The sequence below is a fragment of the Balaenoptera acutorostrata genome, chromosome 17, assembly GCF_949987535.1.
Source record: "Balaenoptera acutorostrata chromosome 17, mBalAcu1.1, whole genome shotgun sequence".
In the NCBI taxonomy this organism is placed as follows: Eukaryota; Metazoa; Chordata; class Mammalia; order Artiodactyla; family Balaenopteridae; genus Balaenoptera; species Balaenoptera acutorostrata.
This window is the reverse complement of record NC_080080.1, coordinates 10,008,656-10,027,130: the sequence shown is the minus strand read 5'-3', so window position 1 is coordinate 10,027,130 and position 18,475 is coordinate 10,008,656. Positions and strand designations below refer to the sequence as shown.

At 47.0% G+C, this 18,475-nt stretch overlaps 1 protein-coding gene across 2 annotated transcripts in view; it reads right to left on the bottom strand.

Moving 5' to 3' along the window:
- The window catches only part of ADCY8 (adenylate cyclase 8), a 228,347-nt gene extending 212,414 nt beyond the window's left edge, over positions 1-15,933 (bottom strand). For both annotated transcript variants that reach the window (XM_057532097.1, XM_057532098.1), the window contains exon 1: positions 14,909-15,933. In XM_057532097.1, coding sequence (XP_057388080.1) covers positions 14,909-15,859 — 951 coding nt within the window. In that variant the 5' untranslated portion in view covers positions 15,860-15,933. The remainder of the gene's footprint in view (positions 1-14,908) is intronic.
- Between the last annotated feature and the right edge of the window lie 2,542 nt (positions 15,934-18,475).

Sequence of the window (18,475 nt, the reverse complement as noted above, 5' to 3'; positions counted from 1 at the left end):
CCCACCTTTCCCCTTTGGTAATCATAAATTTGTTTTCTAAGTCTGTGAGTCTGCTTCTGTTCTGTAAATAAGCTCATTTGTATCTTTTTTTTTTTTTTTTTCTTTTTGGCTGCACCTCAGAGACACGTGGGATCTTAGATCCCCGACCAGGGATTGAACCTATGTCCCCTGCAGTGGAAGCGTGGAATCTTAACCACTGGACATCCAGGGAAGTCCCTGTATCAATTTTTTTAAAGATTCCACATATAAGCATTCAGGCACTCAGCCTGTGGACTGCTGTCCTGTGTTTGGCCAGTTCCAGCCCCATCTCAGAGCTAGGCAGCCTGGCAATGTGTAACCAACCACATCAGGCCCACCTATGTTACAGAACTACTACTACTATTACTACTACTACTACTACTGCTGCTGCTATCCAGTGCTTGGTTACTCCTGTTTATCAGCTCAACACTCGTTCATATTCATCAACTTCTTCCATATCTATAAACTGTGAAGTTTTGACAGCAGGTATCTTACATCCTCATCTTGTTACAGATGACATGACTAACGTACAGCAGGATGAAGTGAGTTCCTCGAGGTCCTGGGGTCTGTTTCCTGGGGTTTGCAGACATAGAATAGGAAACCACAGAAGCCAGACTCCAAGTTGTGGATATTCAGGCTGCACAGATGCCCAGCTCTATCACTCCTGGGTAACACTGACATAAAATGGCTTGTTGATCACAGCTGACATGCGCATTTTGTAAAAGCTAGATAGGCAATTCTGACAAGCTCCACAAAATCACTAATTAAATATTCAAAGGAAACAATTGTCTGTCAATTAAATATCTCAGTTACAATTCCCTTGGAAACAAATCGAATGACTAAAATCTCATACAATTTTACAACTCACGGTGTCAATGTAACTAAACCACTAGGAGAAATTAAATATTAAATACCATCTAATAAGTAATTCTCTCAGCATTTGCTATATCCTTACTCATATTTCTCTTCCTTCTCAGAGGTTACAGACCTCAGCCAGCTGTTTTCTACATGGGTTGTCATTACCTGATCTTGGGAGCGAAATAAACCAGGAAAGCATACAAATCTTCACATACACATTCACTGTAACTCATAGGAATACAAACCGTAGAGCGGTAAGCCATCTCAAGAGTCATTTCCTAGTGATAGAATTTTAGAGCTGTGAGGAATTCATTTCAAGGCCAAGACAGGTGGCGTGGTCTGTACAAAGTTGCACTGTCTTGGATGTAAAGTCCGAGGTCCATCTTTTGATGACCATTGGGTGCTATTTTCAATACAATGTACCAGCCCCCTGGCTCCACAGACCGATAACATCGTTATACGCACTGCTACGATTTGGAATACAAATTTCATTTTTCTTTCCCTTTATTACTTTTAACTCATTGCCTCTGAAACTAGCAGAGTCAATTGAGATAAAATGGCCTTAAAAAACCATCAAATCGAGGGGCAGCTGTGAAATGAGACAGATGCGGTTAAAATCCTTTATTAGTTGTCCGACCGAAGGGAAATGATGCAGTACTCTGAGCTTAGCATCCTCAGCTATAAAAAGGGACAGAAATACTGATGCTAAGATGATTCTCCAGGCACTGACTCGAGAAGCCTCTGCTACGAGCTTTTCCCATGTGCCAATGTCCATTCCAGGGACAGACAAAAGGACAGCGCCTGGCCTCAAAGTGTATATGGTTTACTAAGAGAAACAAATAAGGAAACTATAATTCCAGTCTCACCTACCAACCCCTATTCCTCCTCCAGGTCTTAATTAAGAATACTTTCCTCCTCTCAGTTCAAGTCAGGTTTTTTTCTTTTCTATAGAAACCAGGACCAGGACAAGGGTGAGGCCAGCTGGGTTCCTAGGGTGTACAGTTTAGGAAAGCACTTCCTGTCAGGGTTGTACAAGTGCAGAGTCGGCACCTGAGAGTGAGTGCCTCTTATGCTTTGCACCTTGGGTGCCTTACTAGCCTCAACCTGGTCACTGCCTGGCACTAAACCGGGTCACCTGACTTAAAAGCACTTAACTCAGTTTGAAATTTTTCACGTGCTTTGGTCACTATTTGCTTGATGGGTGTCTCTCACTCTAGATTATAATCCCTTTAATAGTAGGATTCTGGATTCTTTTCCTCACCACAGTATCCTTACTGTTTGCACCCAGCACACAGTGGTACTCCATAAATATTTATGCATGAAGGACTGAATGAAAGAATAAGTTAATGTATAATGGAGAGATGTAAAGGGCATGAGGCAAGCCAAGGGACTTAAACCCACCTGGTAAAGCGTCAGAAAACCCATTGCAGAGAAGGTGGGGTCTGTGCTGAATTCCAGAGCCTTTCTCCTCGAATTATCATTTGCACACTGGCAGCATCCACCACCCAGGCACTTGCTAGAAATGCAGAATCTTGGGTTCCCCCTAAATCCAAAGATTTTACCAAGACCTCCAGGTGATCCCAAAGCACATTAAAGTTTGTGAGCATTGGTCTCAAAAACATATGGGTTGGGGCTTCCCTGGTGGCGCAGAGGTTGAGAATCTGCCTGCCAATGCAGGGGACACGGGTTCGAGCCCTGGTCTGGGAAGATCCCACATGCCGCGGAGCAACTAGGCCCGTGAGCCACAACTACTGAGCCTGCGCGTCTGGAGCTTGTGCTCCGCAACAAGAGAGGCCGCGATAGTGAGAGGCCAGCGCACCGCAATGAAGAGTGGCCCCCACTTGCCACAACTGGAGAAAGCCCTCACACAGAAACGAAGACCCAACACAGCCAAAAAGAAAGAAAGAAAGAAAGAAGCTTTCATTAAAAAAACAAACAAAAAAAAAACCACATGTGTTTAGCCAAGTGAAGCCCAGGAAAGGACTACTCAGGGCAGAGGACTCCAGGAAAAAGGGTGACTGTTTTGAAAATTAAGTTATAATAAAGCATAAAAGGTATTGTGTGATTCTTTGTACCAGGCCCGGAACTAAATACTCTAAATACTATTGTGCGTATTATTTCATCTCTTCAATGACCTTCCGGCTTGCTATTATTCTTCCCATTTTACAGCTAAAGAAAGTGAGGTACAGAAAGATTAAGGCCCTTGAGGGTGTCCTGAAATTAATAAATGGCAGATCTAGCCCAGGTGGTCTGAATCCACATCCTACGCTGTGATCTCCACACACTGATGGCTCTTCCCGTGAGATGTGTAGGTCTGGAGCAGGGCAATACTCAACACCGACACTCTCCCACCGAAAACATCTTGCTCGAAGAACTGTTTGTCTTTTTGTCAAATTTGGTAACATCTGCCTGCCCCTCCTCCATTAAACACCTAATCTGAGTTCAGATTCTCAAACAAACAATTACACACAGGCCATTTGTTCCTAAGCTGGCATGTGTCTTGAAAAAGGGACACAGGGGAGGTTTCCTGGAGCTGGTGACGCCTGAGCTGGTAGACAAGGAAGGAAGGAGCCAGAAGAATTGTTCCAGAAAAACATTCAGGCATAAGCCAGCATGAGGTACCCAGGAAAACTGGTGATGGGATTCCACCGTGGAACTTACCCAGTGGTGTGACGTGGTAAGAATACTAGCATTTGAGAGAAGCTCACCCTTGTGGGGTGGGGACGGCTTGGAGGAGCACGAGGGATGAAAAAATTGAGAAATCGTTGGGGAGGGCGTGCTGCACTAGAATGAAATGAGTAGGATGGAGAGATTTGGACAGATCCCAGCGATGGGAGAGGAAACCATCCGGATTTCACATAGATGCTGGGAGACTGGGAGTTGATTTTTGACTTGTTGAGACTGAGCTGCCTGGAGGTGTCTAGCAGTTCACGAAATACCCTGGTCTTCAGCGCAGCAGACAAAACAGGGTTGGAGATACAGATGTAGGACATAGGTGCATGGTCGTCAACTAAAGGAGGACGTGATTGCCCAGGGTGATGGGGGAGACATACGGGATGGGAATTTAAGAAGCCTCACCATTTAAGAGGTGAGTTGAAGGGCAAGCCCTGAAAGCACTTGAGAAGGAAGAGTGTATGTAACCAGCACTAGACTCAGTCGCAGAGACACACCCGTGACTCAGGTACAACCCCTGCCTTTGTGAAACTCACAGCCCGGCTGGTGAGAGAGAGAGACTTGGAGACAAATAGCAGTATGGCAGGATGGATAGTCAGGTAGGGGTAATGCCAGGTCAGAGAAGAAGGAATATCTAACTAGGTCTGGGTACTAGGAAAAACTTCATAATTCTGCATTTTCCCCCTACTCACAAAACCCTTTTAGGTATCAAGATACTTGTGCCTGAAGAAGCCAAAGCCATTTGGCCAATGTCACTGGGAAAAATTCATGGCAAAAATACGATGACAATTTGTGGTTTCTATGTTTTTAAGGAAATGTACTTACATAGTTTCAAAAATATCTCATTGCCCATTGGCACAGTTCACAGTTCCTCTCTGGCTGAAATGGCCTTGGGCAGGGCCCCAAGAGCAGCACATGATGTCATTATTCACTTGGTAAGAGACAAAGGCTATATCTCTCTCATAAATAGGGAAGGGGGCCCTCTGTTCATTGGGCACTGACTGTCTGGTCCCATGATCCCACCCGCAAATGAGCTGACCGTCACCAGTAGGCTAGGAAGACTCACTTAAGTAATGGGGGACGTTTGATGCTGAACTTAGAAGAAAATAAGCCGGCTCTGATTGATTTTGATTTTGTTTCTTGAACTAACTGACAGCAGAAAAGTGAACTAATGGGGATAATGCGTCACAGAACTGAAAACAGGCGACTTACTCATAACCTTTTTGGACTTCATGAAGACTGTTTTAGTTACTTGCACTGGGTTCCAATATGGAAAATCAGGCTTTATTTTTGCCTTTAGGCAGTCTACAGATAAACTGGTCCAGTGAGGGTACAAACTGGTCTTTAGGTGGCAGGTTTTAAGCTGTGGGAAATGGCAGACTAAGCAATTGTCCAGTTACTACGCTCAGCAAGGGCAACTGGTTCTCCTCTTAGGAGTGAGGCAGACCAGCTTGGCTGGCAAGGAGTGCCGGAGGCAGGTAGGAAGGTGGGAGCACCTCTTGCCCACAACTGCCCCTGTATGAAGCCAGAGGGTGAATATCCACAGGTGACCAGAAGGGGGTACCACTGAGAGGTCAGGCCAAAGAAATGATTTGGGGTAGTATACCACAAAGCAAAGACAGGCTGAGTGAGGTGCCGGTGCTGGGATTCAGAGCCAGGGTGCTACAGAACCAAGAAGGACGCCAATGAGGGGCTGAGACCCTCATTAATACTTGGGCTCTATTTTGCATGGATGGACCAGACTACTTAAAATTTTCAGGAATGGACAAATAAGTATGGATAATTTAGGTCCATGACTTTTTAACTTCCTTTTTCCTTTTTTATCTTTTTTGACTGAAATGATCTGGATAATGACTTGAATTTTTCTTCATGTTATGTACTATAACTTCCTTAACACAGGTCTAGCAAACACTCAGCTTGGGGCTTTCTACCCAAAGCACTTCCTGGGATGACATTTGGTGTGCTTTTGCCTGTATTGACCAGAGAAACTGATTTCTTTTCTCTCACTGGCTTTTCACTGACTATTTGACCATGCGTGTTGGCGGGGTGGAGGGGGAGGAGGTGGCCATGTAATATTCATTCATTCCATTCATTTATAAGTACGATATTTAGAACTGCCCATGTGCCGGGTACTATGCTAGGCGCTAAGAACACAACAATGAGGAGGGCACAATCCTTGACCTCAAGGGGCTCACAGCCTGGTAGGCACACGACATGTTACGACGTTGCTCTGATAGTTGAAAATGCAGAGTGTAGCAATGTACCAAGGAGAGGGAATTGAGCCTTGCTTAAGCTCTTTGTCTGCCCACCTTGTGTGGGAATGGGCTGCCTGGAGCGCCAAGGCAGCTGCTCAGTTTTTAGCTGGGGTTACTGTGAACACAGAGCAACTAGGAGAGCCTGGAGCTGCAGACAAGCCCGACCTTCTCAACATGAGGCAAATGCTCTCTTGTGCCATGTCTTCTGGTCACCAGGCTCGGGATGCCTTCAGTCTGTGATAAGGTGATGCTTAAATAACTGACCTCCTGACTCTTCCCCGGGGTGCCTTTACATTCTTCACTAGCAAGATCCACACCCATTTACAATTTTTTCTAAAGTCTGACCTTTCCTTTCACGCAACTCTTAAAAGAAATCCACTGCAGCTTTGATTTTTCATGCTTTAGAGGTCTGTAGTAAAAAGAGCCCAAGACCTGCATTTGTGTAAAATAGTCACCGAATGCTGTGTTTCAGACGTGTTCTGAGAGTCTGCTACAAACCTTCCTACCTCTGCATCAGAGTCACCAACTCCCTCCCCAAATCCATTCAAGTACCAGCCTCATTACAGCAACAACCTTGACTGGGTAGTACACAGCCGTGTCTCAGAATCCAGAACCCAACAGTCAGTCAACAAATATTTGTTGAATAATTTTCCTACTCAATCCTCATTCTCCCCTTCTTCCTAATGCAATTCTGATTTTTTGAGAAGCACTAAAATCAAATCTATTTTTGCCATCCTTTCTTGCTGATGGAGGGGCTTTGGATCAGAATTCTGGTCCCCAAAATAGAAGCAGACATCACTGGGCAGGGGTCCCAGAGGAGCTCCTGAAAGGGCCGCCGACTCAGTGGGCAAATGCCCTTTAGGCATCTTGGCTTCTTGCCCTTTGCTTTTTGTCCTCTTCTTTTTTTTTTTTTTTTCCTGCCTGCAAAGTGGCTGTGATGGCTTAGAGATGCAACCAGTGGTTTCCAAAGGACCTTGAGGAAAAGACCTCCCTGTATGGAATTCTCCTTTAGGCCATCCCTGATAGATTTCTGTACAGCTTTCCCTTGAAAAATCCCCATGCCAGGGAGCTCATCACTTCAAAAAGCAGCTCCCTGGGCAGGTCTATCTGTTACAAAGCCTTAGCTTTAGGTGAAGCAAATCTCTCATGGTATAACGACCACCCATTGATCATTACTCTGTCTTAGAGGACACATAAGATAAACAGTTTCTCTTTGTCATGGCAGTACCCCTGATATTTGAGGACACCGACCATATCTCTTCTATCCTTAGGCCTTGCAGAGTTTTTCTTTTTTCTTTTTGGTCCTGTTCTGTTTTGCTGCATTTCTTATTCCATGTTCTGAGTTAAAGGAGTACATATAGTACATATATTTTGACTACGCATTCCCTAATCCTTAGTCGTCTCTATTTTATAAGCAATCGTGTATTCAGCACATAATCACACAGAAAAAAGGAGAAAAGATTCTGAAATGGTTTACTCCAGTCAACTGGAAAACCAGCTGACACAGGACAAGGATGTAGTGAATAAGACAGCTCAACAAAATAATTCGTTTCATGTGAAAATTTTATACTGGTATGCTCTCTATATAAAGATGACAGTTTAAAAAATTTACTCATTAAAAAAAACCCAAACATTAATACGATTTAATTTCATACTTAGCTCACGTCTTCACCATGTACATTTTTATCATTTTCTGATTTAGGAGAATTTTGTGTTTCAAAGATATTTTGCAATTCATAACACCTGAGTTAGGCATATAAGTCAGGAAGTGGGGTGGAAGGGAAAGAAAACCCCAGTGACTAATGAATGTGCAAGGTGTTACACATATTAAAAGACGTGATTTAGCTAAGAATGAAATTCAAATACTAAATCACAAACATGCCCAGAGTCCAATGCAGAGATATCAAAGAAACAAGGAATTGCAGGTTTATCTGACAACACATTGTTATAATCCCAGTTCGTTGGTTGAGAAGGTGGTCACACAGTTGCATTCACTGGTAGAATGGCTTTTATTCCCCTTGGGAGATGGCCAGGCCTCCCTGGGAATGTCTGGGACCTCAACGGTTAATTAATCTACCCTGCATTCTTCTGTACCCTGCAGAGCTGACTGTGAAAAATCTTGGGAGTGAGAAAAGCTGGCTTCCGAAGTGCTGCTTAAGTGACCTGACTTCTTAAAATAGTCTTTCATAAACAAACTCACATGATCTAATTTGCGTGTATAAATCCAATTATGTTTCCTGGGAAGGCACAGGGAAGATTATCTGGCTGGGTAGACCAACGTTCTTCTACTCCAGCCCCAAGAAAACGCTGAGGGAGAAATTATTTACAGAACTGATTCTCTTGCTAACTGAGGGTCAGACCTAAATATCCCAGAAATTTGCCTACATTCTGCTTTGGTACCTTGCATTCCAGAGAAAGCAAAGAACACGCTACAAAGCAATATGCCTAGGGAACTGATGCACCATCCAAGGGCATATTCTAGACCTCCTGGTCCCTCAGAACATCAATATTGTGCCCATTCGTTGGTGAGAGGAAAGGTTTGAGATGAATGTTGCGTCTCCTATGTTCCGAAAACAAACACATGTAGCATCAACTCAAATAGACACACTTGCGAAATGAATCAATTAGCATCCTAAGAAACATTTAGACAACAGTGAAGTGTCACATCAGCGTGACTGTAGTTGTGTCCTTTGATTATACGTTGCCAGCAGCACTGAATTTGGGATCAACTGGTTTTTTTTTAATCTTTCCTTTTAATGCTTGGTTTCACTTATTTTTGATGAGCTCTTAAAATGCCATCAATCATCAAGGTGCGAATGTGACTAATGCATTTGTCCTACTTAGCATGACACCGCAGCAGCTGCTCCAGAAATAAAGTCCTCCCAGTCTTCCCAGTTCCAACCTAATTATGCTCCGACCCACTGAAACCGGTCAGGTGACATTACCGGGTAGGAAGAAAAACAAATTCATTATTCAGTCTTGCAAAGACCACACCACACGTCATTTTACAACTCGCTCTAAATACACAGACGCCAAGCCTATTGGCAACTCCAGGGCAAAGGTGTCTACAGATCAAGGCTGAAGGGATTTAGTTTGTCATTTCAGATGTCATTAAAAATATCCTTTGCAAAGCCTACTCTCCATCACACACACACAAAAAAAAAAAAAAAAAAAAAAAAAGGAAAGGAAAGGAAAGGAAGGAAGGAAAAGAGAACCAAAAAGGACAGTCTCTCGGTATTTTCCACAAGTAAGAGAGAATAATACTTCCATTTCTGGGCATTCAGAGGAACCCCTTGGGAATGTTGACACTCAAATCTGCTTTTGAAAGTCATTTTCTCAGACAGGCTGGGATGTTGCAATTATTTTTTTTAAAGCCTATATGAATTTGCCAAAGGAAAATGTACAGAAATGGAGGTATTTGTGGTTTTAAAAAATGCACATCATAACTAGTGAGGTGCATTAAATAGGACCCCAGTTACACTCATTTAATGGATATTTGTGGTTCCTGAAGTATCTACCTTGATATCAAATACCAAATTGAGATGATTTAAATTACATGTCATTTGCTGTACATTGAATAGTCATAAGATTCCTTTTATTTGATTTCAGTTAGCAGACTTAGACAAAAGACATATAATACATGCATATGTTTAAATTTTACACATGGGGAGAGAGATGTTGGTAATTCCATTATACTCACTTTGACTTTACTGTGAAGTCAACCCTTCATTTAAATGATCAGAAATGCATGTTAAAGCACATGCAAAGCCTACTTCTCTCCTGACCCCCACCTGCTCATACCATACACCACTCTCTTACCTGGTATAAACGATGCATTTTTCCCAAAAGGATTTTTTTAAGCTAAAAATCCCTCGTTATTAATCAAGTTTAATGATCAGGATTTAATTAGCATTCTTCTGGCTCTAGTCTTTTCTGTTTCGTTGGATGTAAGACAAGGAAGAAAAGGTTGCTTGAGAAATTCAAATCTGACAGCATGACCTTGAGCACTAACTCACCTGGATTTGCATACCTGGCTGTCTTTGCTCATAGAGCTGTCTTGGAGAAATCACCTCCGTTCTGACACTTCTGCTTATATGCCTCACCAAGAGGTACAGAGGGCTAATTAGCCACTAGCTGTGACATTTTAGAATCCCCAAGAGGGAAGCATAATGCAGCAATCTTTGTAGTTTAAATATTGCTGCCTCTCAGTTTTCCAATTACTAAATGATCTTCATCATCTTATCACTAATGAGCTGAAGAATGAGAATGAGATGAATTTCAAAAGTTAGGTAGCTCATATTATTGTCACCAGCAATTAAAATAGAATCAACTGCTAACTACAGCAACAGAGCTTAGAATGTATCTCCCTGGTGAGAGAACCTACCAAATACAACCTTATCATTAATATTTTATTTATACACATAATGTCATTTTGTAATGAATTTTCAGATGGGTAAATTGAACTGGCAAGAGAAACAATTTAAGAGGTGGAAAATTCTGTGTCCTAGAGAGAATCTGGACAAAGGCGCTACTATCTGTGGCTTGAATCACATAATGAAGCTGATTTAACTTGAAATGGGTGAGGCTCCCCAAGGAAGGAATACCTACAGCCCTAGTGCTACCTGTAGCTGAACTTTCTCAGGGGGAAAGGAAAAGGAATCCTTTGAATTGGGCTTTGAATCTTCTGAGGGTTCCTCAGTATTTCCAGTGCCACTTAGACCTAGAAAATACACGGGGATCACATCTGCCCTGGACAAGAACCTCTTCGGGTGGGAAGTTCACGACTTTCGTCTAACTGTTCACTGAGTGGAGAAAACAGAAACCGTTTCTTTGCTGATAGCAAGGAACCTCCTAGTCGGCCCTTTTAAGGTTCTACCACGTATCCACAGTGGAAAGCACGTGATTGATAGATAAATGAATACAGAGCATTCTCTCTTCGTATAGGGTATCTGCAGAGACCTGCAGCTTGGTTGTTACCCTGTCAAGCCACAGATATAATTTTCTTCCAGAGGGAAAGAGGAGAAGCCGATTCTCAAGCTTGGGTTAGAGAAGGCAATCATCAGCTCATTTGTTCCTTTTGAAAATGGCATTTTCAGTGAAGTGAAACAGCTGCCGAGGTGTGTTTACTGTATCCTCAATTCTAGCTTCCTGCTTCTTGAAAATGTTAAGTTAAACATGAGCCATCCTCTTAATGGGAATCAAGATTAATGTAGAGAAAGAAGATATGCCAGTGTTGATGGCCTTCAGTTGACAAATTTATATCCCACTGAGCAAGACGATAAGCTAGCTACAAAGAGCCTATTCCCAGCAATTCAATCACTTTCCCCTTATGATTGCCCTTTGGCTTTTTCATTAAATGTTAATTCGTGTGCTATATGGGGTATCACTCTCCTGAGTAGTGAAACAGGTACCTCTTGCTCTTGAGTCATTTCAAATGCTTATGTTTTTAGAAGGACACCCTCTGAAAGGTTTCTTAAGAGTGACTGGCATTGAGCTAGGATCTGAATCCTGACCTCACCACTTCTCAGGCTCATCATCTTTGGGAGGTCCCTTTAAAGTTTCTAAGAATCTGTCATTTCTTCTCTGAAATAAAAGTGAAGGATGATACCATCAGTTTGTCATCACTAGATGTGATCATGTATGTAAAGGCTCTTGGTTACAGGTAAAATATTGCACAAATGTAAAGAATTATTACTGTGCTTTGATTTCTCTGAAGGTGTTTACGTGTAAAAGACTGCTTTACACACATTTAACGTGTGTGTGTATGTGTGTAGAAAGCTTTCACCAACACAACGTCAGGGGACTTGACTATTTTATAATATTGCTTATGCAATGAGTACTCTTGTTCATTCAGTGATCAAGTGCCTACCACGTGCCTCACATTTTTCTAGGTGCTGAGGATAAAAGGATAAACACGATAGACAACATCTTTGCTCTTACACGGTGTTTACATTCTTGTGAGGGTGTGGGGCTGGGGGAAGAAACACAATAAATATAAACCAATCAGATAATTTCAGATGGTATATGTGTTCTGGAGAAAATAAGACACGTCATGTACTAGGGAGCGGCATTTGAACTGAGTCTGGAATAATGAGAATGCGTCAGTCATATGAAGACCTGGCAAAAATTGTTCTAGGCAGCAGTCACAAAGCCTAAGAAGTGGGAAAGAGCTTGGGATATTTGAAAGACAGGAAAATAGAGAGCATATTTGGAGGCTGAGGAGTAGAAGAGACAGAAATATAATTAGCGAGAGAAGCAGCACCAACTTATAGAGGATCCAGTAGGCCACGGTAAGGAGTTAGGATTTTATTCCAGTTTCTAAACAAGGTCGTTAGCAGGTGTTAAGTATGCCTTGTATATCACCAAACAGGGAAAACCAAACAATACTGATTTAAAAAATCACAGATTCTTTTTTTTTTAAAGCGATTCTCTACTTTATCCACCTACAAGGTCTAGGAAAGACACTTGAACCTCTAGAGGGCGCCAAAGGAAAACCTTTTGTGGCCAAAGCCACAAAGGTTCTTTCAGCACCTAAAATCAGAGGAGAGCGCTCTGCTTGTTCTTTCAGAGTCCGGCAAAAGGAGACACCTTATGAAAAGATAGTTCATCTGCATTTCCTACCCAAACAGAAAGTTGAATGAGATTGGTATACATACACCAGGACCCTGGTTTTCACGCTAAAGGATTGTTTATGATGGGGTGGGAGTAGGAAGGCATTTGAGGGTTATTTTTAATCTTCTCCCATCTGGTAGTATTTGAGTGGAGAATAAAACAAATATGGAGCCAAAATTTACTTTCTGGATTCATTTGGCAAGAAAAGTGTCTCTATACTTAGGACTTTGAAAATATTCATAATTTGCTACTTAGGATGTTATTCTAAATACTATTCCAAAGTTACTTGACAAAGTCTTTTAGTAATGTGTACCAAGGAAGCCTACTGCATGAGAAGCAGTGGGTTATGACAAATGGAATTTTCTGCAAATGGTCAAGATAGCTATGATATATTATGAAAACGACTCATAGTGAGAGAAGAGAAGGGGAAGGAAGGAGGAGGAGGAGACAGAAAAGATGAGAAAGGGAAAAAGGGTAAAGGAGCAAGAGGGTCAGCTGATGTCTAGGTACATAATAAAGAAAATGCAAAACAGAAGGAGAGAAATGGGAAGAAAGGGAGAGATTCAGAGGACACTCAGGTTCAAATCCACGTGTAAACAAGATTCAGAAACACAGTTAAAATATAATTTTATATAATCCCAAATTGAGACTTTATCATATGTGGGTATTAAAGGTTCATGATGATTCTGAGAAAACATTCATTATGGTTTTTTAAATCCTTTTTTCTTTTATAAATTTATTTATTTTATTTATTTATTTTTGGCTGCACTGGGTCTTCGTTGCTGCACGCGGGCTTTCTCTAGTTGCGGCGAGCAGGGGCTACTCTTTGTTGCCATGCCCAGGCTTCTCACTGCGGTGGCTTCTCTTGTTGCGGAGCACGGGCTCTAGGTGTGTGGGCTTCAATAGTTGTGGCTCACGGGCTCTAGAGCACAGCCTCAGTAGTTGTGGCGCACGGGCTTATTTGCTCCACGGCATGTGGGATCTTCCCGGACCAGGGATCGAACTCGTGTCCCCTGCATTGGCAGGCGGATTCTTAACCACTACACGACCAGGGAAGTCCCTCATTATTGTTTTTAATAAGAAAAATTCAACGGGTCAGACCTTACTTACAGAGGCTCTCATCCTCCCATTTCATGCCTGATGATCATAGCCATGTACTTTATATGCTCTTTGCTCTACCCAGGGAGACTTCAAAAAGCACCGTAAAAGTGGCCAACCAGATAAGTAACCTAAGCAAATGGATATAGACCATCCGAGAAGAGAGAGAATCCCAAATCAACTAGGAGTCCAGAAGGTCAATGATGGGTAAAGCACTCTGACGGTACCAGCGCTCTAAAAGTCATGAGCAGTTTTCATAGGTGTTGTACCTGTTTATCCTAAGAACCATCTATTCAAACCAGACTGCAAGAGAAGCCTCTGATGGCCAAGCACCTCTCACCAGCTATTTACTTGAAAACACTCCAGCTGATACGTTTCCCTCATTTTTATGGAGAAGTTCCCATAAAACTCTCCTGTTACCCCCATTCACTCTCTTGTTACCTACCAGACATTTGGCCAAGAAAGTGCCAGACCATTAATTATCAATTGATTTCAATGAATTTAAACAATAGAGTCATCATCTAACTCCTCATTCACAGACAATGAGAACTTTGTTCACAGAAACACATCCATTTTTAATGGGGAAAGATAGGAAGAAAGGGGGAGAAAGGAGAAAGCGACCTAAAGAGTCAGGTTCCACCTAAATATTTCAAACCATCTACATCAAAATGCCCCTTTTCAATTAAGCAAAACTTGCATTCTTTGCCAATGACATGCTCCCCCCTCTCCACCAGCCCCAAAAGTCCTGAGGTTGATTTATTCAAAGCATTGGGGTTGGATCCTGTAGCAAGAGAAGATTGCACCTTAGATCCCCCAAGGCAATAAAGAAAAAACACGTGTGTCACAGGCTTGTCTGAAAGACTGCGTGAGATAGCTTAAGTAGGGTACCCAGCACCAGCAAGTAGCACGCGTTTGACAAATATTGATTCCTTCGAGAACTGAGGATTTGTGGCGCAAAGACACAGAGAAACCCAACTCTGAATCCCAGAGTCCCTTAGGACACCCTGCTGTAACTCTCACGAGTAAGCTAAGGAATGGGTCACCTTCTAAATCGGGGTGCTCCTCCCCCCTTTCTGTCTCCTGCTCCAGAGACTGACTGCAGCTCCTGGGGGATGTGTGAGGAGCAAAAAGAAGACTACTTCTTAGCTGATGTCAGAGAATTACTCACAGAATCAGAGTATAAGGATAGAGATGATAAAAACTTTAGAGGTCATTTAGTTCCAGTTCCTCTAGAGCAACAGCATCCCACGAACTCCCAGGACCTCCTAGGTGCAAAGCACTGTGCCGGGCTGGGGGAGGGGACTCACAGGGAGAGAGGCAAACCTGCCTCTTAGAAAAGCGATTTCTAAAGAACCCCGGGGAGTCAGGGGACGAGCAAGGCAGGCAGGAGTTACCTGGTTGATGGAAATGACCGCCAGCCTGGGGATGACCCCCTGGAGGACCACCTGCAGTAACGACGTGCCCAGGCCCGCCAGGATGGCCCAGGTGAGCGGCAGCGGCAGCATGCTGTAGGTGGCGAAGAGCGTGAAGAGCACGTAGCCAATGCCGTCTCCCAGGAGCCCATAGCCCAGACCTGCTGCTAAGATCTGGGTGGCCATGGCCACCCAGGTGACCACGCCGCTGTACTGCAGGTAGGTGTGCGACGTGGTGTCCTTCCTGACCACCACCAAGGCGCAGATCACCACCTCTATGCCCGTGAAGAAGCCCAGCAGGATGCCCTTGAGCGGGTCCATGGGGGCCGAGGCCAGGCTCAAGTGCAGAACCAAGAGAGTGAGTTTGGTCAGTACGTCCAGCACGTTCATCACCACCTCCGATTTGCGCCTCTGGCCCAGGAAATAGCGCTGGTACAGGCGCTCCAGATCCCGGGACTTGAAGGAGTTGCGCAGGGTGGGGAAAATGACCCCTCGGTAGCTATAGCCCCCCTTGAGGAAGAAATCCGAGTTGCTCGGGGCGCAGTCGAGGTGCAGGAAGCCCAGGTCGTCCGCGCCGCCGCCGCCGCCGCTGCCGCTGCGTTCCGGGAAGACTTTGGTGCAGCCGGGGCTGTGCGCTCTCTCCCCGGGGCCCAGCGCGTAGAGGGGCAGCGCCGAGTCGCCGGCCAGCTGCGACGCGTGGTGGTGGTTGAGGCCGCCGCCCACAGGGTCCGAGGCTTTGCTGGAGCTCCCGCTCCCGCCGCCGCTGCCCCGGTGCCCGTGAACGAAGCGCTGCTCGGTGATGTGCCGCACCGCCGTTTGCCACAGCAGCCGCTGCGGCCGGGAGCCGCTCCCGCCGTCGCCGGCCGGGGGCGTCGGGTGGATGGTGTAGAGCTCCTCGCTGCCGCTAAGGCAGCGCACATCGGAGAGCTCCATGGCGCCGGGCCGCTGGGAGGGAGGCGCAGAACCTGCGGGAGGCCGCGGCGGGAGGGGGTCCCGAAAGACCCAAAGGCGGCCTGGTGGGAGCTTGGCGGCGAGCCCTACTATCCCCAGCCGCCCTGGGCAGGAGGTCCCCGCACGTCAGGTCATAGTGCGCCCCGGGCCAAAGGGCGCCTGGAAGACCGCCGCAGACCCCTGCGCCCTCGCGCGTCGCCCTCGCGCCAGCCCGCGCAGCTTGGGTGCGTGGCAGCGGGGGCTATTTGTCCGCAGAAGCTGCGGCGCTCTGAGCCACGCAGACCCCTTCCCGGCCTCTGGCTTCCTGGCTGGGTCTCGGCTCAGCGTCTTGGCGTTGCCTTTGCTCTCCAAGAGGCGCCCAGGCGCCTGGGCTCCGTGCTTCAGCTGCGCGCCGGGCGGGTCCTGGCTGCGGCACTGGGCTCGGGACGCCCACGACTCGGCGGCTGCAGTGGGGGCTGGTCGGGGGTGACCGGCAGCGCAGACGGGTGCGAAGTTAGCCGCTCTGGCTGGAGCAGAGTCCTTCGGAGAACTCCATTGCGCCGGGATGGGGAGCCGGGGCGGAGCTGGGGGCGGGGGTAATGAAGGGGGAGGAGTGGGGGACAGTGAGGTGGCGGGTGCCCAGCGGGAGGATTGGCGAGGTGGTAGCCTCAGCGCTAACAAGTCACCAAACAGTTAATTTGGAAGTGCGGGTGTGCGGAGGCTCCCTCCCGCGTTCGTTTCTGGCTGTCTCCACTTCCTGAGCGAAGACTGACAGCGCAGCGCTGGTTCTGGCCCGACGCATCCCTCGGGGAAGGGGGAGGGCCTCAGGGTCCCAGTCGCGGCTACTAGACGGAGTCAGCCTTTCCAGCTGTGTTTCCGAGGGGTCGCAGCACAAGATTCTCACCCCCTTCACTTCGCTCGTTGGAATCCCTTTGGCCCGGAGCTGGGAGGAGCAGGAGGCGAGGGCAGGAAAAAAGTGGGGAGGGCTCCAAAGCCAACAGCTCCGAGGACGAGGAGAAGCCACTGGTGCAGATGGCTGAGGCTAAGAACCGTAGCTTGGTGCGTGCGGCGGGTGTGAGGTTTGGGCGAGAAGGGAGGCCCGAGGCCGCGGGGAAGTCGCCTGAGTCGCCGCCGGATCCAGGGGAGCGCCGCGTGCCAACCTGGCGCTCTGCTCTGAAGCGCGCCGCGGGCGCCGGGCGACAGGCAAGAATTTGGAGACCTGTCTGAGCGGTTGGACACCAGAGGAGACTTAGACCCGCCCCCACGCCAAGCCACGCCCCCGGAACGGGGCGGGGGCGGAGTGGCGGCGGTGGCGTGGACCTGGCGCCCAGATCTGGCCAGGACGCCCCAGGTCTTCAAGGCAGCGGCGCGCGCAGACCCGCGTGGGAGAGGACGGTGGAGTTGGGGCAGGCGGGGCGGGCGCCGCCGACCAGCCCCCGGCGCGGAGATGCAGCGCTCCAGCTGGCCGCGCTGGCCGGTTCCTCCGCTGTTCTTTTTTAGACACCGGCTCTGGTCCTCCGCAGGTGCGGAGCCAGGACTCGTAGGCCGCTTTGCCCACGGACTCCGAGAGCCCAGCGCGAAGGCATAGAGGGTCTCCTTTACGCTCTCCCCACTGGGGCGTCTTTTGGCAAAGCCAGCTTGCGGGCTAAAAGCAAAATACCCCCAAGAAGCCACAATTGCAGAGGCCGGCAGCTTCCTGGGGGAGTCTCTTTACTACATCAATCCGGAGGGATGGAGAGCGCGAGGCATTAGAATGCGAGGGCCCTCGGAGGGCCAAGTTTCTCCCCGCTTACAGTAGGGGTCGAGGACGGAGGGCGTGGGGAAGGCATTTCCAGCCGCCCTCTCGAGCCCGGTTTCCCGCCCGCCGAGCTCCGGCGAGCAGTTGCGGACAAAGCCCCTGGCGGAGCTCGGGGCAGATCCAGGCGCAACACGGTGGGCACGTGGTGTGTGCGCCCGCGCCGGGCCGAGCAGGGGCTCCGGGTCCGCCGGGCGCGCCGCAGTCCCGAGCCCGTTTGCATGTGGCGGAGCCACGGTGGGACTGCGGCTTCAGCCGGTGGAGCCCTGGCCCTGAGCACAGTCAGCTGATGGCCAATGACGTCAGGCCCTGGGCGCTTTCGCGGCTCCCCATGGCTTCCCTTGAAAGCACCAAAGACCGCCTCGCCGTTCCCTCAGGCCCCCCTGAGCGGACGATTTCCCCTGCTTTCCCTAGGAGAAACTCCCCTCCCTTTGCTTGCCCTGGGCAAGAATGTCTTTCCCGATCTCCCTCCTCAAAGGCACACACCATCTCCAGGGTTATTTGTGTCCGCCGTGTCCCAGAAACACGAGTTGCATTATTTCCTTTTTAAGTCTTTCTTTTCCACACACACGGGTTTCAGTTTAAACCCAGAACTGGTCAACTGCCTTGCACATAGAATCCCCCCAAAAGTAGGAAGAAGACTCAACATTTTCCCCATCCCCCTTAGCAGTAGATTTCTGGGATGTCATACACACCCTGGAAAAGACTCCTTTAATCCTAGTCCCTTAGAGTTGCACTCTACAACTACACCGCTCAAGAAAGGAAACAAAATTAAGTGCTCAGTTTTGAACTGAAAGAAGTTCGATTCTATCTTTAACCCAGTT